This window comes from Ylistrum balloti, unplaced genomic scaffold (assembly GCF_031769215.1).
Source record: "Ylistrum balloti isolate Yb309-2 unplaced genomic scaffold, AGI_CSIRO_Ybal_v1 Utg370720, whole genome shotgun sequence".
In the NCBI taxonomy this organism is placed as follows: Eukaryota; Metazoa; Mollusca; class Bivalvia; order Pectinida; family Pectinidae; genus Ylistrum; species Ylistrum balloti.
In genome coordinates this window covers 539,351-566,634 of record NW_026782428.1, presented here as the reverse complement: position 1 = coordinate 566,634, position 27,284 = coordinate 539,351, and the positions used below count along the sequence as shown (strand labels likewise).

At 30.8% G+C, this 27,284-nt stretch overlaps 2 protein-coding genes across 2 annotated transcripts in view; both read left to right on the top strand.

The window, feature by feature from the left end:
• LOC132557771 (anoctamin-4-like) overlaps nt 1-15,586 on the top strand; it is a 53,976-nt gene extending 38,390 nt beyond the window's left edge. Inside the window, exons 22-24 of the mRNA XM_060222297.1 lie at nt 6,119-6,169; nt 14,577-14,683; nt 15,546-15,586. Coding sequence (XP_060078280.1) covers nt 6,119-6,169; nt 14,577-14,683; nt 15,546-15,586 — 199 coding nt within the window. The remainder of the gene's footprint in view (nt 1-6,118; nt 6,170-14,576; nt 14,684-15,545) is intronic.
• A 9,515-nt stretch (nt 15,587-25,101) lies between these two features.
• The window catches only part of LOC132557770 (anoctamin-10-like), a 69,489-nt gene continuing 67,306 nt past the window's right edge, over nt 25,102-27,284 (top strand). The window contains exon 1 of the mRNA XM_060222296.1: nt 25,102-25,482. Coding sequence (XP_060078279.1) covers nt 25,102-25,482 — 381 coding nt within the window. The remainder of the gene's footprint in view (nt 25,483-27,284) is intronic.

The following is a 27,284-nucleotide window of genomic DNA, read 5'->3' as shown; positions in this document are numbered from 1 at the left end:
GAGTGTTATTGGAGTAGCCTCCCCTGTTGTGATCTCCAGTTAGTGTAAGTGAGGTATGGTTGTTGCAAGCGATTGTTTTTTTTTTTCAAATTTCTTAATTGTGTTTTGATGATTTTATTCTTTTCTTTTTTCTACCTAAATCATACAAAGATATTTCATAAAACTTAAATGATATGAAACACATTTACATTACTGAGCAGAGTGAAATAGACAAGATAAACTATTTATCTTACTGGTACCTAAAGTCCAATCAATCAAATATATCATTTATCTTACTGACATAGTCCAAAGTCTAGATATATCATTTATCTTACTGACAGACATAGTCCAAAAGTCTAGATATATCATTTATCTTACTGACAGACATGGTCCAAAAGTCTAGATATATATTTATCTTACTGACAGACATAGTCCAAAAGTCTAGATATATTATTTATCTTACTGACAGACATAGTCCAAAAGGCTAGATATATATTTATCTTACTGACAGACATGGTCCAAAAGTCTAGATATAATATTTATCTTACTGACAGACATAGTCCAAAAGTCTAGATATATCATTTATCTTACTGACAAACATAGTCCAAAAGTCTAGATATATATTTATCTTACTGACAGACATAGTCCAAAAGGCTAGATATATCATTTATCTTACTAACATAGTCCAAAGTCTAGATATATCATTTATCTAACTGACAGACATAGTCCAAAAGGCTAGATATATCATTTATCTTACTGACAGACATAGTCCAGAAGTCTAGATATATTATTTATCTTACTGACATAGTCCAAAGTCTAGATATATCATTTATCTTACTGACAGACATACTCCAAAAGTCTAGATATATCATTTATCTTACTAACATAGTCCAAAGTCTAGATATATCATTTATCTTACTTGCAGACATAGTCCAAAAGGCTAGATATATATTTATCTTACTGACATACATATTCCAAAAGTCTAGAGATATCCTTTATCTTACTGACAGACGTGGTCCAAAAGTCTAGATATATCATTTATCTTACAAACAGACGTAGTCCAAAAGGCTAGATATATATTTATCTTACTGACATACATAGTCCAAAAGTCAAGAGATATCATTTATCTTACTGACAGACGTGGTCCAAAAGTCTAGATATATCATTTAACTTACTGACAGACATAGTCCAAAAGTCTAGATATATATTTATCTTACTGACAGACATAGTCCAAAAGTCTAGATATATCATTTATCTTACTGATATAGTCCAAAGTCTAGATATATCATTTATCTTAGTGGCAGACAGAGTCCAAAAGTCTAGATATATCATTTGTCTTACCTACAGACATAGTCCAAAAGGCTAGATATATCATTTATCTTAGTGGCAGACAGAGTCCAAAAGTCTAGATATATATTTATCTTACTGACAGACATAGTCCAAAAGTCTAGATATATCATTTGTCTTACCTACAGACATAGTCCAAAGTCTAGAGATATCATTTATCTTACTGATATAGTCCAAAGTCTAGATATATCATTTATCTTAGTGGCAGACAGAGTCCAAAAGTCTAGATATATCATTTGTCTTACCTACAGACATAGTCCAAAAGGCTAGATATATCATTTATCTTAGTGGCAGACAGAGTCTAAAAGTCTAGATATATATTTATCTTACTGACAGACATAGTCCAAAAGTCTAGATATATATCTATCTTACTGAAAGACATAGTCCAAAAGGCTAGATATATATTTATCTTACTGACAGACATGGTCCAAAAGGCTAGATATATATTTATCTCACTGACAGACAAAGTCCAAAAGTATAGATATATATTTATCTTACTGACAGACATAGTCCAAAAGGCTAGATATATCATTTATCTTACTGACAGACATAGTCCAAAAGTCTAGATATATATCTATCTTACTGACAGACGTGGTCCAAAAGTCTAGATATATCATTTATCTTACTGACAGACATAGTCCAAAAGTCTAGATATATCATTTATCTTACTGACAGACATGGTCCAAAAGTCTAGATATATCATTTATCTTACTGACAGACATAGTCCAAAAGTCTAGATATATATTTATCTTACTGAGATATATATATTTATCTTACTGACAGATATAGTCCAAAAGTCTAGATGTATTATTTATCTTACTGACAGACGTGGTCCAAAAGTCTAGATATATCATTTATCTTACTGACAGACATGGTCCAAAAGTCTAGATATATCATTTATCTTACTGACAGACATAGTCCAAAAGTCTAGATATATATTTATCTTACTGACAGACATAGTCCAAAAGTCTAGATATATCATTTATCTTACTGACAGACATAGTCCAAAAGTCTAGATATATATTTATCTCACTGACAGACAAAGTCCAAAAGTATAGATATATATTTATCTTACTGACAGACATAGTCCAAAAGGCTAGATATATCATTTATCTTACTGACTAGATATATCATTTATCTTACTGACAGATATATCATTTATCACTGAGTCCAAAAGTCTAGATATATATTTATCTTACTGACAGACATAGTATATCATTTATCTTACTGACAGACATGGTCCAAAAGGCTAGATATATATTTATCTTACTGACAGACATAGTCCAAAAGTCTAGATATATATTTATCTTACTGACAGACATAGTCCAAAAGTCTAGATATATATTTATCTTACTGACAGACATAGTCCAAAAGTCTAGATATATATTTATCTTACTGACAGACATAGTCCAAAAGTCTAGATATATCATTTATCTTACTGACAGACATAGTCCAAAAGTCTAGATATATATTTATCTTACTGACAGACATAGTCCAAAAGTCTAGATATATATCATTTAAAAGTCTTAGTCCAAAAGTCTAGATATATCATTTATCTTACTAACAGACATAGTCCAAAAGTCTAGATATATATTTATCTTACTGACAGATATAGTCCAAAAGGCTAGATATATCATTTATCTTACTGATATATATTTATCAGACAGACATAGTCCAAAAGTCTAGATATATATTTATCTTATATTTATATATATTTATCTTACTGACAGACATAGTCCAAAAGTCTAGATATATATTTATCTTACTGACAGACATAGTCCAAAAGTCTAGATATATCATTTATCTTACTGACACACATGGTCCAAAAGTCTAGATATATCATTTATCTTACTGACAAACATGGTCCAAAAGTCTAGATATATCATTTATCTTACTGACAGACATGGTCCAAAAGTCTAGATATATATTTATCTTACTGACAAGGCAGATATATTTATCTTACAAAAGGCTAGATATATATTTATCTTACTGACAGATATAGTCCAAAAGTCTAGATGTATTATTTATCTTACTGACAGACGTTGTCCAAAAGTCTAGATATGTCATTTATCTTACTGACAAACGTGGTCCAAAAGTCTAGATATATCATTTATCTTACTGACAGACATGGTCCAAAAGTCTAGATATATATTTATCTTACTGACAGACATAGTCCAGAAGTCTAGATATATTATTTATCTTACTGACAGACATAGTCCAAAAGGCTAGATATATCATTTATCTTACTGACAGACATAGTCCAGAAGTCTAGATATATTATTTATCTTACTTACAGACATAGTCCAAAAGGCTAGATATATCATTTTTCTTACTGACAGACATAAAAGTCTAGATATATATTTATCTTACTCACTGAAAGTCTAGATATATCATTTATCTTACTGACAGACATAGTCCAAAAGTCTAGATATATCATTATATCTTACTGACAGACATAGTCCAAAAGTCTAGATATATATCTTACTGACAGACATAGTCCAAAAGTCTAGATATATATTTATCTTACTGACAGACATAGTCCAAAAGTCTAGATATATATTTATCTTACTGACAGACATAGTCCAAAAGTCTAGATATATAATTTATCTTACTGACAGACATAGTCCAAAAGTCTAGATATATCATTTATCTTACTGACAGACATAGTCCAAAAGTCTAGATATATCATTTATCTTACTGACAGACATAGTCCAAAAGTCTAGATATATCATTTATCTTACTGACAGACATAGTCTTACTGACAGACATAGTCCAAAAGATATATCATTTATCTTACTGACAGACATATATCTATATATATCTATCTTACTGAAAGACATAGTCCAAAAGTCTAGATATATATTTATCTTACTGACAGACATAGTCCAAAAGTCTAGATATATATCTATCTTACTGAAAGACATAGTCCAAAAGGCTAGATATATATTTATCTTACTGACAGACATAGTCCAAAAGGCTAGATATATATTTATCTTACTGACAGACATGGTCCAAAAGGCTAGATATATATTTATCTCACTGACAGACAAAGTCCAAAAGTATTGATATATATTTATCTTACTGACAGACATAGTCCAAAAGTCTAGATATATAATTTATCTTACTGACAGACATAGTCCAAAAGTCTAGATATATCATTTATCTTACTGACATACATAGTCCAAAAGTCAAGAGATATCATTTATCTTACTGACAGACATGGTCCAAAAGTCTAGATATATCATTTATCTTACTGACAGACATAGTCCAAAGTCTAGAGATATCATTTATCTTACAGACATAGTCCAAAAGGCTAGATATATCATTTATCTTAGTGGCAGACAGAGTCCAAAAGTCTAGATATATATTTATCTTACTGACAGACATAGTCCAAAAGTCTAGATATATATTTATCTTACTGACAGACATAGTCCAAAAGTCTAGATATATCATTTATCTTACTCTCAGACATAGTCCAAAAGTCTAGATATATCATTTATCTTACTAACAGACATAGTCCAAAAGTCTAGATATATCATTTATCTTACTAACAGACATAGTCCAAAAGTCTAGATATATATTTATCTTACTGACAGACATAGTCCAAAAGGCTAGATATATCATTTATCTTACTGATATAGTCCAAAGTCTAGATATATCTTTTATCTTAGTGGCAGACAGAGTCCAAAAGTCTAGATATATATTTATCTTACTGACAGACATAGTCCAAAAGTCTAGATATATCATTTGTCTTACCTACAGACATAGTCCAAAAGTCTAGATATATATTTATCTTACTGACAGACATAGTCCAAAAGTCTAGATATATCATTTATCTTAGTGGCAGACATAGTCCAAAAGTCTAGATATATATCTATCTTACTGAAAGACATAGTCCAAAAGGCTAGATATATATTTATCTTACTGACAGACATAGTCCAAAAGTCTAGATATATCATTTATCTTACTGACAGACATAGTCCAAAAGTCTAGATATATCATTTATCTTAGTGGCAGACATAGTCCAAAAGTCTAGATATATCATTTATCTTACTCTCAGACATAGTCCAAAAGTCTAGATATATCATTTATCTTACTGACAGACATGGTCCAAAAGGCTAGATATATATTTATCTTACTGACAGACAAAGTCCAAAAGTCTAGATATATATTTATCTTACTGACAGACATAGTCCAAAAGTCTAGATATATATTTATTTATCCAAAAGTCTAGATATATATTTATCTTACTGACAGACATAGTCCAAAAGTCTAGATATATATTTATCTTACTGACAGACATGGTCCAAAAGTCTAGATATATATTTATCTTACTGACAGACATAGTCCAAAAGGCTAGATATACCATTTATCTTACTGACAGACATAGTCCAGAAGTCTAGATATATATCTATCTTACATATGATACATATACACAGAAATAGATATTGTGCATTTTTTTACTTGTGCTATACTTGTTGAATTGGTAAAATTTGATAATAATGATTGTCCTTATTCAATCCTGGTAAATCAAGATGTTTTGTTTAACTAGTTTAAATGTATTACTTTAAGATGAAAAGTTATTTCACCTGTGAAATATTTCTCTTTTTTTCTAATGTGAAGTAAGCTTACTTGTTTTCCTTATGACTATTTTGTTGGAATGTATGATAATAATCATTACATGACAATTGTTAAAGATGAATGTGTTATTCTGAAATAGCATCTTTTACAAGTAGTTATAACTTTCACAGTTAATTTGCAAATATTACATAATGTTTATGTGATATTTTAGCGGTATACAAGAAGATCTTTGGTATTGTGGTGACACAGACAAAACCACCAGGTATATAGCCTCCTAGCACTGCATGAGTTTATATATAGCTACTTTTTATGTACCTGAAGCCTCAGATTTGGTTTAGTTTTGCCTTTCCTCTTCCCATCATCTCCTGCTATCATGTGTCATAAATTGATCAGATATAATATAGGGCTGTATAGAAATCTAGGTGTGACTTGATTCATTCATTGTCTCTTACATCATTTATGTTAATTTTAGACATCTTCATTTATGAGGAATCAGCAGAAATTTGAATATGATTTGTTTGATTACTTTGAAGGAGAGTAAGTTTCATAAAAATATATCATACCATATCCCAGTATATGTAGATATAAAAAAGACCTATTACATATATATCTCAGTATCAACATCCGTACAATATTCTAATATACTGTATAGACACTCAGTATCAACATCCATACAATATCCTTATAAACTGTATAGACACTCAGTATCAACATCCATACAATATACTGTATAGACACTCAGCATCAACATCCGTACAATATCCTAATATACTGTATAGACACTCAGTATCAACATCCGCACAATATCCTAATATACTATATAGACACTCAGTATCAACATCCATACAATATCCTAATATACTGTATAGACACTCTGTATCAACATCCGTACAATATCCTAATATACTGTATAGACACTCGGTATCAACATCCGTACAATATACTGTATAGACACTCAGTATCAACATCCGTACAATATCCTAATATACTGTATAGACACTCAGTATCAACATCCGTACAATATCCTAATATACTGTATAGACACTCGGTATCAACATCCGTACAATATACTGTATAGACACTCAGTATCAACATCTGTACAATATCCTAATATACTGTCTAGACACTCAGTATCAACATCCGTACAATATCCTAATATACTGTATAGACACTCAGTATCAACATCCGTACAATTTCCTAATATACTGTATAGACACTCAGTATCAACATCCGTACAATATCCTAATATACTGTATAGACACTCAGTATCAACATCCGTACAATATCCTAATATACTGTATAGACACTCAGTATCAATATCCGTACAATATCCTAATATACTGTATAGACACTCAGTATCAACATCCATACAATTTTTCTAATATACTGTATAGACACTCAGTATATATATTTTGTAGATATCTTATAAACCCTCAGTTTGTATTGATATCTATTAAGTTTTGAGACTATAAAGATATCAATTAAACTCTCACTGTGTATATAGATACATATTTAACTCTAACTGTGTCTATAGATATCTATTAAACTATCACTGTGTATATATTGATATCTATTAAACTCTCACTGTGTATATAGATATCTATTAAACTCTCACTGTGTCTATAGATATCTATTAAACTCTCAATGTGTCTATAGATATCTATTAAAGTCTCATGTGTATATATAGATATCTATTAAACTGTCAGTGAATATATAGATATCTATTAAACTCTCAATGTGTCTATAGATATCTATTAAAGTCTCATGTGTATATATAGATATCTATTAAACTGTCAGTGAATATATAGATATCTATTAAACTCTCAATGTGTCTATAGATATCTATTAAAGTCTCATGTGTATATATAGATATCTATCAAACTGTCAGTGAATATATAGATATCTATTAAACTCTCACTGTGTATATAGATATCTATTAAACTCTCACTGTGTATATATAGATATGTATTAAACTCTCATTGTGTATATATAGATATCTATTAAACTGTCAGTGAATATATAGATATCTATTAAACTCTCACTGTGTATATAGATATCTATTAAACTTTCACTGTGTATATATAGATATGTATTAAACTCTCATTGTGTATATATAGATATCTATTAAACTCTCAGTGAATATATAGATATCTATTAAACTCTCACTGTGTATATAGATATCTATTAAACTCTCACTGTGTATATATAGATATGTATTAAACTCTCACTGTGTATATATAGATATCTATTAAAGTCTCAGTGAATATATAGATATCTATTAAACACTAACTTTGTATATAGATATCTATTAAACTCTCACTGTGTATATAGATATCTATTAAACTCTCACTGTGTATATATAGATATCTATTAAAGTCTCAGTGAATATATAGATATTTATTAAACTCTCACTGTGTATATAGATATCTATTAAACTCTCACTGTGTATATATAGATATGTATTAAACTCACATTGTATATATAGATATCTATTAAACTCTCACTGTGTATATAGATATCTATTAAACTCTCAGTGAATATAAAGATATCTATTAAACTCTCACTGTGTATATATAGATATGTATTAAACTCTCATTGTGTATATATAGATATCTATTAAACTGTCAGTGAATATATAGATATCTATTAAACTCTCACTGTGTATATAGATATCTATTAAGCTTTGTGTGTATATAGATATCTCTTAAACTCTCACAGTGAATATAGATATATATTAAACTCTCACTGTGTATATAGATATCTATTAAACTCACATTGTATATGTAGATATCTATTAAACTCTCACTGTGTATATAGATACATATTTAACTCTAACTGTGTCTATAGATATCTATTAAACTATCACTGTGTATATATTGATATCTATTAAACTCTCACTGTGTATATAGATATCTATTAAACTCTCACTGTGTCTATAGATATCTATTAAACTCTCAATGTGTCTATAGATATCTATTAAAGTCTCATGTGTATATATAGATATCTATTAAACTGTCAGTGAATATATAGATATCTATTAAACTCTCAATGTGTCTATAGATATCTATTAAAGTCTCATGTGTATATATAGATATCTATTAAACTGTCAGTGAATATATAGATATCTATTAAACTCTCAATGTGTCTATAGATATCTATTAAAGTCTCATGTGTATATATAGATATCTATTAAACTGTCAGTGAATATATAGATATCTATTAAACTCTCACTGTGTATATAGATATCTATTAAACTCTCACTGTGTATATATAGATATGTATTAAACTCTCATTGTGTATATATAGATATCTATTAAACTGTCAGTGAATATATAGATATCTATTAAACTCTCACTGTGTATATAGATATCTATTAAACTCTCACTGTGTATATATAGATATGTATTAAACTCTCATTGTGTATATATAGATATCTATTAAACTCTCAGTGAATATATAGATATCTATTAAACTCTCACTGTGTATATAGATATCTATTAAACTCTCACTGTGTATATATAGATATGTATTAAACTCTCACTGTGTATATATAGATATCTATTAAAGTCTCAGTGAATATATAGATATCTATTAAACACTAACTTTGTCTATAGATATCTATTAAACTCTCACTGTGTACATAGATATCTATTAAACTCTCACTGTGTATATATAGATATCTATTAAAGTCTCAGTGAATATATAGATATTTATTAAACTCTCACTGTGTATATAGATATCTATTAAACTCTCAGTGTGTATATAGATATCTATTAAACTCACATTGTATATATAGATATCTATTAAACTCTCACTGTGTATATAGATATCTATTAAACTCTCAGTGAATATAAAGATATCTATTAAACTCTCACTGTGTATATATAGATATGTATTAAACTCTCATTGTGTATATATAGATATCTATTAAACTGTCAGTGAATATATAGATATCTATTAAACTCTCACTGTGTATATAGATATCTATTAAGCTTTGTGTGTATATAGATATCTCTTAAACTCTCACTGTGAATATAGATATATATTAAACTCTCACTGTGTATATAGATATCTATTAAACTCACATTGTATATGTAGATATCTATTAAACTCTCACTGTGTATATAGATATCTATTAAACTCTCAGTGAATATAAAGATAACTATTAAACTCTATAGATATCTATTAAACTCTCTCTGTGTATATAGATATCTATTAAACTCTCAGTGAATATAAAGATATCTATTAAACTCTATAGATATCTATTAAACTCTCTCTGTGTATATAGATATCTATTAAACTCTCAGTGTGTATATATAGATATCTATTAAACTTTCAATGTATATAGATATCTATTAAACTCTCACTGTGGATATAGATATATATTAAACTCTCACTGTGTCTATAGATATCTATTAAACTCTCAGTGTGTATATATAGATATCTATTAAACTCGCATGTGTATATAGATATCTATTAAACTCTCAGTGTGTATATAGATGGATATTAAACTCTCATTGTGTATATATAGATATCTATTAAACTGTCAGTGAATATATAGATATCTATGAAACTCTCACTGTGTATATAGATATCTATTAAACTCTCACTGTGTATATATAGATATGTATTAAACTCTCATTGTGTATATATAGATATCTATTAAACTCTCAGTGAATATATAGATATCTATTAAACTCTCACTGTGTATATAGATATCTATTAAACTCTCATTGTGTATATATAGATATCTATTAAACTCTCAGTGAATATATAGATATCTATTAAACTCTCACTGTGTATATAGATATGTATTAAACTCTCACTGTGTATATATAGATATCTATTAAAGTCTCAGTGAATATATAGATATCTATTAAACACTAACTTTGTCTTTAGATATCTATTAAACTCTCAGTGAATATATAGATATCTATTAAACTCTCACTGTGTATATAGATATCTATTAAACTCTCACTGTGTATATATAGATATCTAGTAAACTCTCACTGTGTATATATAGATATCTATTAAAGTCTCAGTGAATATATAGATATTTATTAAACTCTCACTGTGTATATAGATATCTATTAAACTCTCAGTGTGTATATAGATATCTATTAAACTCACATTGTATATATAGATATCTATTAAACTCTCACTGTGTATATAGATATCTATTAAACTCTCAGTGAATATAAAGATATCTATTAAACTCTCACTGTGTATATATAGATATGTATTAAACTCTCATTGTGTATATATAGATATCTATTAAACTGTCAGTGAATATATAGATATCTATTAAACTCTCACTGTGTATATAGATATCTATTAAGCTTTGTGTGTATATAGATATCGCTTAAACTCTCACTGTGGATATCGATATATATTAAACTCTCACTGTGTCTATAGATATCTATTAAACTCTCAGTGTGTATATATAGATATCTATTAAACTCGCATGTGTATATAGATATCTATTAAACTCTCAGTGTGTATATAGATGGATATTAAACTCTCATTGTGTATATATAGATATCTATTAAACTGTCAGTGAATATATAGATATCTATTAAACTCTCACTGTGTATATAGATATCTATTAAACTCTCACTGTGTATATATAGATATGTATTAAACTATCATTGTGTATATATAGATATCTATTAAACTCTCAGTGAATATATAGATATATATTAAACTCTCACTGTGTATATAGATATCTATTAAACTCTCACTGTGTATATATAGATATGTATTAAACTCTCACTGTGTATATATAGATATCTATTAAAGTCTCAGTGAATATATAGATATCTATTAAACACTAACTTTGTCTATAGATATCTATTAAACTCTCACTGTGTACATAGATATCTAGTAAACTCTCACCGTGTATATAGATATCTATTAAACTCTCACTGTGTATATATAGATATCTAGTAAACTCTCACTGTGTATATAGATATCTATTAAAGTCTCAGTGAATATATAGATATTTATTAAACTCTCACTGTGTATATAGATATCTATTAAACTCTCAGTGTGTATATAGATATCTATTAAACTCACATTGTATATATAGATATCTATTAAACTCTCACTGTGTATATAGATATCTATTAAACTCTCAGTGAATATAAAGATATCTATTAAACTCTCACTGTGTATATATAGATATGTATTAAACTCTCATTGTGTATATATAGATATCTATTAAACTGTCAGTGAATATATAGATATCTATTAAACTCTCACTGTGTATATAGATATCTATTAAGCTTTGTGTGTATATAGATATCTCTTAAACTCTCACTGTGAATATAGATATATATTAAACTCTCACTGTGTATATAGATATCTATTAAACTCACATTGTATATGTAGATATCTATTAAACTCTCACTGTGTATATAGATATCTATTAAACTCTCAGTGAATATAAAGATATCTATTAAACTCTATAGATATCTATTAAACTCTCTCTGTGTATATAGATATCTATTAAACTCTCAGTGTGTATATATAGATATCTATTAAACTTTCAATGTATATAGATATCTATTAAACTCTCACTGTGGATATAGATATATATTAAACTCTCACTGTGTCTATAGATGTCTATTAAACTCTCAGTGTGTATATATAGATATCTATTAAACTCGCATGTGTATATAGATATCTATTAAACTCTCAGTGTGTATATAGATGGCTATTAAACTCTCACTGTGTATATTGATATCTATTAAACTCTCACTGTGTATATAGATATATATTAAACTCTCACTGTGTATACATAGATATTTATCAAACTCTCATGTGTATATAGATATCTATTAAACTCTAACTGAGTATATATAGATATACATTTAACTCTGTGTCTATAGATATATATTAAACTCTCACTGTGTATATAGATGGCTATTAAACTCTCACTGAGTATATATAGATATCTATTAAACTCTCACTGTATATATAGATGGCTATTAAACTCTCACTGAGTATATATAGATATCTATTAACCTGTTGTATGATACTGACACATGTTGTATGTTATTCACACCTGTTGTATGATACTCACACCTGTTGTATGGTACTGACACCTGTTGTATGGTACTGACACATGTTGTATGATACTCACACCTGTTGTATGATACTCACACCTGTTGTTTGGTACTCACACATGTTGTATGATACTCACACCTGTTGTATGATACTCACACCTGTTGTTTGGTACTCACACCTGTTGTATGATACTCACACCTGTTGTATTTTACTGACACCTGTTGTATTTTACTCACACCTGTTGTATGGTACTGACACCTGTTGTATGGTACTGACACCTGTTATATGGTACTCACACTAGTTGTATGGTACTGACACCTGTTGTATGGTACTGACACATGTTGTATGGTACTGACACATGTTGTATGATACTCACACCTGTTGTATGATACTCACACCTGTTGTTTGGTACTCACACCTGTTGTATGATACTCACACCTGTTGTATTTTACTGACACCTGTTGTATTTTACTCACACCTGTTGTATGGTACTCACACCTGTTGTATGGTACTCACACCTGTTGTATGGTACTCACAGTAGTTGTATGGTACTCACACCTGTTGTATGATACTCACACCTGTTGTATTTTACTGACACCTGTTGTATTTTACTCACACCTGTTGTTTGGTACTCACACCTGTTGTATGATACTCACACCAGTTGTATTTTACTGACACCTGTTGTATGATACTCACACCTGTTGTATTTTACTCACACCTGTTGTATGGTACTCACACTAGTTGTATGGTACTGACACCTATTGTATGGTACTCACACCTGTTGTATGTTACTGACACATGTTGTATGACACTGACACCTGTTGTATGATACTCACACCTGTTGTTTGGTACTCTCACCTATTGTATGGTACTCACAACTGTTGTATGATACTCACACCTGTTGTATTTTACTGACACCTGTTGTATGGTACTCACACCTGTTGTATGGTACTGACACCTGTTGTATGGTACTCACACCTGTTGTATGTTACTGACACATGTTGTATGGTACTCACACCTGTTGTATGGTACTGACACCTGTTGTATGGTACTCACACCTGTTGTATGTTACTGACACATGTTGTATGATACTGACACCTGTTGTATGATACTGACACTAGTTGTATGGTACTGATATCTGTGTATGGTACTGATACCTGTTGTATGATACTGACACCTGTTTTATGGTACTGATACCTGTTGTATGGTACTCACACCTGTTGTATGGTACTCGCACCTGTTGTATGTTACTGACACCTGTTGTATGGTACTCACACTAGTTGTATGGTACTCACACTAGTTGTATGGTACTGACACATGTTGTATGTTACTGACACCTGTTGTATGATACTCACACCTGTTGTATGGTACTCACACTAGTTGTATGGTACTCACACCTGTTGTATGGTACTGATACCTGTTGTATGGTACTCACACCTGTTGTATGGTACTCACACAAGTTGTATGTTACTCACACAAGTTGTGTTGTACTAACCAATGTTTAGTGGTACTTATACTTGTCTGATGCTCATGCAGTTTTGTATTGTATTCACTTCTGTTGTTTAATTACTTATTTCTATACTTTAATTGATATGTTCCAGCCACGGTGGACTTAGTATATCTGGAGTCGACACTAAGGTTGATTCTCCGCCTAAAAAAGAAAGTACCACCAAGGGCAAACTGACCACAAACAAGAAAAAAGATGATGGTGAGTGTGCTGCCATGTTTAACATTTAAACTCCATGTTACTGAAATGTTATACACCCTTACCTTTATCAGAGTCCTATAACCACTTGTCTACAAATGATCATCCTGAACAATGTAAACAGAGTTACAAAAAGTAAAAAGGTAGAATGACCCCAAAAGGTCAACAATTACATGTTTGCTATAGCATCTTACTAACATCCCTAATTGATGGAAGTGTGATCAAGGTTCCAGAAAATTGTACAAAAACTACATAAAAATCATCCTTATTTTTGTGTGGTTTTAACTTCCTAGATTTGGGATGTTTTGAGTTTTATTGTGGTATATTGTAATGATAAAGGTCATATCAAGCTCTGTTGTATAAAGACTCAACTCAGCATATAATGTAATACAGAAAGATCGTGCCATGATGGTTGAATTTAAGATGAAGCAGAGAAAAAATTAAAATTATCTTTCCAAACATATTTTCTATTTCTTTACAATTGCCAATCAGTCCATTCTGGGGCGTTTTATGATATGGCATTATAGCTTGATTAATTTTCTTTACAGTATGTGATGTATTATGTTAACTATCTGTTTCATCATTAGATGAACATCAAACACAAAATATACTTACTTACTGAGGTAGTTTCATGGCATATTAAAGTATATATGTTTGATAAACCTTATTTGATCCAAGGAATAAGTACATTGTCAAGAAAGTCTGCTGTTTTGTGGGATTTGCTTGTAACTTCTGAATTTTGTTCCAGTATCATGTTGTGTATGTATAGATATAGAAATTCCTGGATATATATGTATGTATAATACATTTATTTGCATATCTGATAATCAAACCAAAATAACGAAATTCCATTTTGTCTTTACAGATGGTTGGCTGACTAGCTCATCTGATAGTGAAGACATATAACCATCTCCACACAGTGTCAGCTTACTCTATAGAGTAGGGGAGATAACTAGACACATCTGATAGTGAAGACACCTGACCATCTCCTCAAAGTGTAGTAACTAGTGGTCAGCTTACTCTATACAGTAGGGGAGATAACTAGACACATCTGATAGTGAAGACACCTAACTATCTCCTCACAGTGTAGTAACTAGTGGTAAGCTTACTCTATACAGTAGGGGAGATAACTAGACACATCTAATAGTGAAGACACCTGACTCACATTATCCTCACATTATATTACCTTGCGGCCATTTTACCTATATATTTATCACTATTTATCACGGTACCTGTTTACTGCAGGGGGAGACAACGAGGTCGAAGTTATCACCTGTTTATACCACTTGTACCTCAGATGTGATTTTTTTTTAATGATTTGACAGTTAAACACCTGATTTTTATTAAACTATGACATATTTAATCATTTTAAATTTTAAGATTGTAATTCATATTTTTTTATCCTGACAAACTGATGAAAATGTACGATACATCATGTGTACACTGTTTTGTAAGGAATTATTGCTTTGTTCTCTGTTTTGGGAATCCATTTTTGATATAAATTGATAACTGTGCCTTTCCAACATGTTACATAAATATGTTTTTATTTTATTGAACTCCTTTATAAATGAATGTACTAAACACTTTTGTGATATTTATCTGTACATATCAGTTATGTAAATAATATTAACTTATTATGTATAGATATTAAATTACGATCTCAATGTTATAGGTTATGATACATTATTCTTATTGTTTTCTGGTCGATATATTGTATATTGTTTAAATCTATCAGTCTCCACACTGTCCATCATTGTATATTGTTTAAATCTATCAGTCTCCCCACCGTCCATTATTGTATATTGTTTAAATCTATCAGTCTCCCCACCGTTCATTATTGTATATTGTTTAAATCTATCAGTCTCCCCACCGTCCATTATTGTATATTGTTTAAATCTATCAGTCTCCCCACCGTCCATTATTGTATATTGTTTAAATCTATCAGTCTCCCCACCGTCCATTATTGTATATTGTTTAAATCTATCAGTCTCCCCACTGTCCATTATTGTATATTGTTTAAATCTATCAGTCTCCCCACCGTCCATTATTGTATATTGTTTAAATCTATCAGTCTCCCCACCGTCCATTATTGTATATTGTTTAAATCTATCAGTCTCCTCATCGTCCATTATTGTATATTGTTTAAATCTATCAGTCTCCTCACTGTCCATCATTGTATATTAAATGTTTAAATCTATCAGTCTCCCCACTGTCCATTATTGTATATTGTTTAAATCTATCAGTCTCCCCACCGTCCATCATTGTATATTGTTTAAATCTATCAGTCTCCTCACTGTCCATTATTGTATATTGTTTAAATCTATCAGTCTCCACACTGTCCATCATTGTATATTAAATGTTTAAATCTATCAGTCTCCTCATCGTCCATTATTGTATATTGTTTAAATCTATCAGTCTCCTCACTGTCCATCATTGTATATAAAATGTTTAAATCTATCAGTCTCCCCACTGTCCATTATTGTATATTGTTTAAATCTATCAGTCTCCCCACCGTCCATCATTGTATATTGTTTAAATCTATCAGTCTCCTCACTATCCATCATTGTATATTAAATGTTTAAATCTATCAGTCTCCCCACTGTCCATCATTGTATATTGTTTAAATCTATCAGTCTCCCCACTGTCCATTATTGTATATTGTTTAAATCTATCAGTCTCCTCACTGTCCATTATTGTATATTGTTTAAATCTATCAATGTCCATTATTGTATATTGTTTCCATCTATCATATTGTTTAAATCTATCAGTCACCCCACTGTCCATTATTGTATATTGTTTAAATCTATCAGTCTCCCCACCATCCATCATTGTATATTGTTTAAATCTATCAGTCTCCCCACCGTCCATCATTGTATATTGTTTAATTCTATCAGTCTCCCCACCGTCCATTATTGTATATTGTTTAAATCTATCAGTCTCCCCACCGTCCATTATTGTATATTGTTTAAATCTATCAGTCTCCCCACTGTATATTAAATGTTTAAATCCATTATTGTATATTGTTTAAATCTATCAGTCTCCCCACTGTCCATTATTGTATATTGTTTACATCTATCAGTCTCCACCCTGTCCATTATTGTATATTAAATGTTTAAATCTATCAGTCTCCCCACCGTCCATCATTGTATATTGTTTAATTCTATCAGTCTCCCCACTGTCCATTATTGTATATTGTTTAAATCTATCAGTCTCCCCACCGTCCATTATTGTATATTGTTTAAATCTATCAGTCTCCCCACTGTCCATTATTGTATATTGTTTAAATCTATCAGTCTCCCCACTGTCCATTATTGTATATTGTTTAAATCTATCAGTCTCCCCACCGTCCATTATTGTATATTGTTTAAATCTATCAGTCTCCCCACTGTCCATTATTGTATATTGTTTAAATCTATCAGTCTCCCCACCATCCATCATTGTATATTGTTTAAATCTATCAGTCTCCCCACCGTCCATTATTGTATATTGTTTAAATCTATCAGTCTCCCCACTGTCCATTATTGTATATTGTTTAAATCTATCAGTCTCCTCACTGTCCATTATTGTATATTAAATGTTTAAATCTATCAGTCTCCCCATCGTCCATTACTGTATATTGTTTAAATCTATCAGTCACCCCACTGTCCATTATTGTATATTGTTTAAATCTATCAGTCTCCCCACCATCCATCATTGTATATTGTTTAAATCTATCAGTCTCCCCCACTGTCCATTATTGTATATTGTTTAAATCTATCAGTTTAAATCTATCAGTCTCCCCACTGTCCATTATTGTATATTGTTTAAATCTATCAGTCTCCTCACTGTCCATTATTGTATATTAAATGTTTAAATCTATCAGTCTCCCCATCGTCCATTATTGTATATTGTTTAAATCTATCAGTCTCCCCACTGTCCATTATTGTATATTGTTTAAATCTATCAGTCTAAATCCATTATTGTATATTGTTTAAATCTCAGTCTCCCCACTGTCCATTATTGTATATTGTTTAAATCTATCAGTCTCCCCACTGTCCATTATTTTATATTAAATGTTTAAATCTATCAGTCTCCCCATTAAATGTTTAAATCTATCAGTCTCCCCACTGTCCATTATTGTATATTGTTTAAATCTATCAGTCTCCTCACTGTCCATTATTGTATATTGTTTAAATCTATCAGTCTCCTCACTGTCCATTATTGTATATTAAATGTTTAAATCTATCAGTCTCCCCATCGTCCATTATTGTATATTGTTTAAATCTATCAGTCTCCCCATTGTATATTGTTTAAATCTATCAGTCTCCCCACTGTCCATTATTGTATATTGTTTAAATCTATCAGTCTCCTCACTGTCCATTATTGTATATTGTTTAAATCTATCAGTCTCCTCACTGTCCATTATTGTATATTAAATGTTTAAATCTATCAGTCTCCCCACCGTCCATTATTGTATACTTTTTTGTAACAAATGTTTGAATATATATTTCCATAATGTATTTTTTTATTTTGTATGTATTTTTCTATCATTTAATCTTGTTAAATCATATGCTGTAAATCAGACCCATTTTGACATGGCCTTATTTTGAAGTTTTATTCTGTCCATTATTGTATATTGTTTAAATCTCGATGTTGTGTGCGGCAAAAAATAGTCTATTCTATGAAAAATCAGTAAAAATATACAGACTCATAAATAAATCATAATGAATGCTTATTGTGTTTGGGCATAGATTTTGTAATTTATTGATGTCACTTATACACAATAAAATGGTTTAAACGTTAACTGAAAAAATAAATACAATGTTTGATTAATTCTTCCGCGCATGAAAAAGTATGGTGCCATCCTAGTCGTATCGGGCTCTCTGATTGGTCAATCCTCAAAGTAATGAAAAATATCACTTTTATCAGTTTGAGATATCCCTATATATCACTGCTAAAAATGTAATAAAATTCTTTATCGGTATAAATCTATGTGATATTACATTTTTACCATCTTCCTTAAAAAACAATACTGTGATAGGATGACCAGATAAAAATTCCTTTCAATACTTTAAAAATCCCAAAGAAAAACTGTATAGTCAATAAACCAAATGTCCTGGTATAGTTTGTCACAGTGATTTTTTGACCAGCATTTTACTTGTATGATGTCTCCCAGTCTGGTGTGATGGCATTCTGTGTTATAAATATATGACCGCGTTGAAATGTATATATTACAATATGTTATTATCTATTTTTACTTCTTGAACTAGTCTCTACATCTTGAAATTCTCAGATAAATAGGTGTTTTGAAATCACCTGAAAATTTTCTATTTTGTTTATAATTTAACATCAGGATACCTCACATATCATCAGATTTAGAGTATTGTAAGGCTACTCATTGAAGAACATGAACATATTGTTAAATGATTTTTATAAAGACTAGTAGTTGTTTATCAGCAGTTGTGTTATCACTTTTAAATGGATGAGTATTTTTTATAAGCATAATGTTATGAATGTCAGTAGTTTATACAGAAAATTGAAAGATAAAAATTCTTCCCAAACCAAAAATAAACTTTGGCAATACAATATCATATACATTTGTTTACAGAGAAGGTAAATAAGATATGCATGTTGCATAAAGTTTGAAGGAAACAGACACAAAACAATAAGGAGTTTCCATATTGTCCCTGCCTAGTAAACTGTAAAAGTGTTGGGGGGGGGGAATATTTGTAATTAGTTCATGATATTATGATACTGTTAGAGTTTGTGTAGTGAGATGCTGATAGATCTAGAAACTGAAATAAAAAAAAATATTGAAATAAAACTGTTTTCTTTGATTTTTAAGACATTAAGATGACTACCAAGGCTTCAGTCTTCAGACACTGATGAACTGTGTAGATCCAAAGGTTCTCTCTATCATACTTTGTATGACATACCACCTTTCAATTTGGAATTAAAATTAAATTGCTTTTTTGCTCATTCTGAATCTCTAGTCATAAAGATTTCACTATTTCAAACATTGAACGCTGAGTACATCTTAAATACTTCTTTGAATTTTACTTAAGATGTACCTCAATTGTCAAGCTTTAAAAAATTTAAATTAGAAATTATTAGATATAATTTTTTAAATTAGATTTGCAATAGTTGTATCTAAATATGTCCAGTAAATTGACTTACTTACTGACCTATCTGAACGTGAGGTCACCACAAACCAACCTATTACCACATTAACGCTATCAAGTATAAAGTTTTCACAAATCGGGTATAAACCCGTTTCCACGTGTATATAGTAAGGGCAAACTTTGGATGTCACAAAATACAAAGAAAGCAAAAAATCTGGCAGCGCAAAGCTTTGGCGAGGGGTCTGGGAGCCCTCCCCAAGAAAATTTTGAAAATTTTGGCTCCATTTGAATGAGATCGTATAACTTTCCTAAAACTTTCCTTTTATCTTCGTAACTCGCCGCCTGATCTCTCAAAACCATATGTCATGTGTTTGTTTTTATTTGCCGACATCTTGCACGAAAATCGTGATATCGTGAACAAGCCCCTCTTGAACTACGTAACTTAGGGATGCTGGATGTTGTTGATCCCAGTAATGGGAAATTCATCACGCTTATCGTACACTTAGCAGAATTATCAAAGTAAGCGACTGGTTTTCAATTCTAGTGAGCATATAAACCAAGTATAGAGACCATAAATATTCTAGGAAAATGTAGAATTTTAGGGTGCACCCCAATTTTTATTTGTCCTGAGTAAAAGCGTATCATAGTAGAAAGTTTCTTAATTTTTAAAAAAAAAATATATGCGGGATTAATCTTTAGATCTCCAGTCATGATAATGCTAGTGGAACAAAAACCAGACAAATTTGAGTCGGCTCTGTCGTAAGTGATCTCGGGACCCCAGCATTATGTGGCGATCGAAAACGACGGGTTGAAGGTGGCAAATGGCGGGAAATGGTTGTCGCTGTTTGTGCACTTTTGAGATGCATGGGCTTGGTTTTCATGTTAACATACGGTATAAAAAAATAATAATTGCTGAAAAAAAAGCACGGGAAAACAATCGTTCCTGTCCTGGGCTGCTGAGCATCTGATCTATTTGATAAAATCGTAAGCGAATACTATAGAATCAGGTGTCAGACAGAGACAGGTAAAATGTACACATTATTGTCCATACAGTTTGCAGATGTCTGTTTTAAATATTAACGATGGTGCATATCTATTGTACCGTGCAATATTTAAACTGGTGCTATTATACCAATCGGCCTTATCAAATGCCATTAAATTATGTCTATATATTTACTAATGACCCGTTAAATTTATCGAGTCTTCTTTGTACACGTGCGTGATTTGAAGCAGTAAGTTAGTATCAGTAAAATGTTTGTATACCGTTGTTTTCTTAAATCAACAACGATGTTTGTAACATAGATTTAGCTTATAGCCTGCTATTCATGTTTAGACCTGTATACAATGATCAACTGTCACCCTCGAGTCAACGACAATCCGGAGTTGTCTCCCGTTACAACATGGCAACATGTCAACAGCTTGTCGCATGATCCATAATATAGGAAACTTGTTTACCACGAATGGGCGGTAAGTCTGTATATATTGTACTGCTCGATTAACTGTCTATGTTATTATATCTCCATAGTGTGGAATACCAGAAAACAAATCCGAAAAGCACCTGTCTAATTGGCTAGTTATTGGCCGTAGGTAAGTCTTGACCTCTTTGGTCAGTTGATTTATTACGGCACATTGGTATTGCTTAAAAAGACATTGGATTGTGACCAAGCTATAAAAGTCTCTGATTACCGTAAACTTAATTGTAACTATAGACTTAAAAGTTTATTTTTCTACATGTAGTCGATGTAATGCTATTACGATCTGAGCAGAGAATTCGGTGTTGTGATACGCCAGCGTCCTATAACAGTGATAGTTGTAGGAAATATTGATATACTAAAGCTAAACATGCTATCGCTATCACCATTCTCAGTGTATCACTGAACCTGTCATTAAACCCTTACTGTCACTAATCAATAAAATTACCATACAACAGGACAGGTTAGTTATTATGATAAACATGTTTTTTTTAATTTTCAAATGAAATTTCCTTATATTAGGCTATATATAGAATGCATCATGGTCTCGCGCATTTAAAAATCTTGGAAACAAACACCAGGGCTAGCTAGCAGTTAACATTTGTATCTGGAAGTAACTATAGAAAGGTGTTTTTGATGTTGAAGATGTTAAGAAATTCAGCATTGTTATCTTAATATGAAGGTACACATTTATAGTGTGTATATGGCTTGTTAAATTTAACACCTAATATGTCCACAAGGACAAGTATCAAGTTGCTGTTGTGATGGTCTGAAACTATTGAAATAACCACTGGAACAGTTTCAGCCATATTAAATAAAAAGTTATTACATTTATCAGAATGAAATGGCATTCATTACTTATTGACTATGTTAGATCTTTTGTTTTCGTTTTATAAAGAGATAAAATGTCCTACTGAGTGTGAACATCGAGGGCATTTTAATTTGTTTAAAATGCATTGTCAAATGTAAAATTGTCAGAAAATGACAGCAATTACAGTGTATTAAAAAATACATGTTACATGTATATAGTGTTTTTACCTGTACTGGGACTCAAACTTCGTAAAATCATGGGCCTTAAATGTAGTCATTCATTCTTTGAAACAGTTGATATTTTTAGGTATGAGTAATGAATTAACGAAAATTAAAAATTTATGAGGTCATGACCTGAAATCATGGTCTGTTCTGGATTGGGGGACAGGATCAATCAGTAAATCACGTTTTGAGATTATTATGACAAATTGCAGGTTAGTGATGACCTACATTTTACCTCAAGATGAAGGTTTCCAGGCCTCACTTGTATAAAACATCTCAACTTGAGATTTCCTCAAGTCGAGATTTTCCTCAGCTGATATCTTCTCAAAAACGGCTTGTATAAATTTTCTCAAGGAACAGGAGGAAGGCATCGGCTAGGATGTCCTGAAATTCCTTGAGGAATTTTCATACAAGATATTTTCAAGGAGATATAAGCTGAGGAAAATCTGGGCTTGAGTAAATCTCAAGTTGAGATGTTTTACACAAGTGGGGCCACGAACTTAGTGGTTCCCGTTAATCTTTATGAAGATTCATTTGGTAAAAATAATGGTAATATTTAGTCTGATTTTTAGGTTAGATTTGTTATTTGTTTTTTTTTTTTTAATTTTCATCATGATTTGACCATTTTGTCCTTGTTTTAAGCCAGATGGAAGAAATATGAACACACCTGTTAATAGAACAGTGTCAATGAAAATAGCTCTAGAAGTTCACTTGTTAAAATGACATCAAAGCAAACACCAAAGTAGTAACAGAATCTTAGCTCAAACTCAAATCCAATGCAACTAGGGTAAATTTGAACAAATGACAGGTTTATGTGGAGACCTTTGTTAAAATACAAAGATAATAAGATCAGTTGTTTAGGAAGGGTGAGCCATTTTCTGCTTCATCAACAACACCTGCCATGTTAAACTATGTCAATCCAGGTAAGTATGTAATGTTCCCACATTAAGACAAATAATTACAGGTGTGTCTAAATCCTGTATCATTTCTATCTTTATAATTACAGATGTGTCTGAATCCTGTATCATTTATATCTTTATAATTACAGGTGTGTCTAAATCCTGTATCATTTCTATCTTTATAATTACAGATGTGTCTAAATCCTGTATCATTTCTATCTTTATAATTACAGGTGTGTCTAAATCCTGTATCATTTACGTCTTTATAATTACAGGTGTGTCTAAATCTTGTATCATTTATATTGTTATAATTACAGGTGTGTCTAAATCTTGTATCATTTATATTGTTATAATTACAGGTGTGTCTAAATCTTGTATCATTTATGTCTTTATCATTACAGGTGTGTCTAAATCTTGTATCATTTATGTCTTTATAGTTACAGATGTGTCTAAATCTTGTGTCATTTATATCTTTATAATTACAGGTGTGTCTAAATCCTGTATCATTTATATCTTTATAATTACAGGTGTGTCTAAATCTTGTATAATTAATATCTTTATAATTACAGGTGTGTCTAAATCTTGTATCATTTATGTCTTTATAATTACAGGTGTGTCTAAATCCTGTATCATTTACGTCTTTATAATTACAGATGTGTCTAAATCTTGTATCATTTACATCTTTATAATTACAGGTGTGTCTAAATCCTGTATCATTTATATCTTTTTAATTACAGGTATGTCTAAATCTTGTATTGTTTATTCCTTTATAATTACAGGTATGCCTAAATCTTGTATTGTTTATTCCTTTATAATTACAGGTGTGTCTTTGATGTTGAAAATGGAAGTTAACTGAGGAAGTGTTCTGAACACTGGAGTATCTACTGTAAACTTGTCCTTCAAAATAAACCTTAAGCATGTCTCGGGTCACTAAACCGCGAAAGAAAGTGGGTACCAAGGCCAACAGACTAGGAACACTTCTAGAAGCCTCCATTAGGTTTAAACAAACTCTTAAAAAAGTCAGGGAAAATGCAGACAAAAAGAAATCAGAAAAGAGGATTGATATGGTCCTTGTCCATCAGAGGAAGATGGATGATGAAAAGGAGGATGCCGAGGAGACGAGGGAGCGTGAGAGGAGGAACGTGCTACGAGAATGTTTTGAAAAAAGGTTAAAGCAGGAACAATTTAGAATCAAGGAAAAGCAACATGGACAAAATGTGTATACAATGTTACATTGTTCGTTTGAAAGACTTTGTAAAGAAGCAGAAATCGTCAACTTAGAAATGAGATTGGATTCTGTAAGTACAATATTTGTTTCTGCATACATTTCTCTAGGTGATTTTCTCTAGCCTGGCAGGTGTTGGTTATAATTTTGCAATACCCATTACATAACTACCCTGTTATCAGTATGATAACAACCATCACATCACTACCCTGTTATCAGTATGATAACAACCATTACATAACTACCCTGTTATCAGTATGATACTAACCATTACATCACTACCCTGTTATCAGTATGATAACAACCATTACATAACTACCCTGTTATCAGTATGATAACAACCATCACATCACTACCCTGTTATCAGTATGATAACAACCATTACATAACTACCTTGTTATCAGTATGATACTAACCATTACATAACTACCTTGTTATCAGTATGATACTAACCATTTCATAACTACCTTGTTATCAGTATGATACTAACCATTACACACTACCTTGTTATCAGTATGATACTAACCATTACACACTACCCTGTTATCAGTATGATACTAACCATAACATAACTACCCTGTTATCAGTATGATACTTACCATTACATAACTACCCTGTTATCAGTATGATACTAACCATAACATAACTACCCTGTTATCAGTATGATACTTACCATTACATAACTACCCTGTTATCAGTATGATAACAACCATTACATAACTACCCTGTTATCAGTATGATAACAACCATAGCATAACTACCCTGTTATCAGTATGATAACAACCATAACATAACTACCCTGTTATCAGTATGATAACAACCATTACATAATTACCCTGTTATCAGTATGATAACAAACATTACATAACTCTGTTATCAGTATGATACTAACCATAACATAACTACCCTGTTATCAGTATGATAACAACCATAACATAACTACCTTGTTATCAGTATGATAACAACCATTACATAACTACCCTGTTATCAGTATGATAACAATCATTACATAACTACCCTGTTATCAGTATGATAACAATCATTACATAACTCTGTTATCAGTATGATACTAACCATTACATAACTACCCTATTATCAGTATGATACTAACCATAGCATAACTACCCTGTTATCAGTATGATAACAACCATAACATAACTACCCTGTTATCAGTATGATACTAACCATTTCATAACTACCCTGTTATCAGTATGATACTAACCATTACATAACTACCTTGTTATCAGTATGATACTAACCATTACACACTACCCTGTTATCAGTATGATAACAACCATAGCATAACTACCCTGTTATCAGTATGATACTTATCATTACATAACTACCCTGTTATCAGCATGATACTAACCATTTCATAACTACCCTGTTATCAGTATGATACTAACCATTACATAATTACCTTGTTATCAGTATGATACTAACCATTACACACTACCCTGTTATCAGTATGATAACAACCATAGCATAACTACCCTGTTATCAGTATGATACTTACCATTACATAACTACCCTGTTATCAGTATGATACTAACCATAGCATAACTACCCTGTTATCAGTATGATAACAACCATTACATAACTACCCTGTTATCAGTATGATAACAACCATAGCATAACTACCCTGTTATCAGTATGATAACAACCATAACATAACTACCCTGTTATCAGTATGATACTAACCATAACATAACTACCCTGTTATCAGTATGATAACAACCATAACATAACTACCTTGTTATCAGTATGATAACAACCATAACATAACTACCCTGTTATCAGTATGATAACAACCATTACATAACTACCCTGTTATCAGTATGATAACAACCATCACATCACTACCCTGTTATCAGT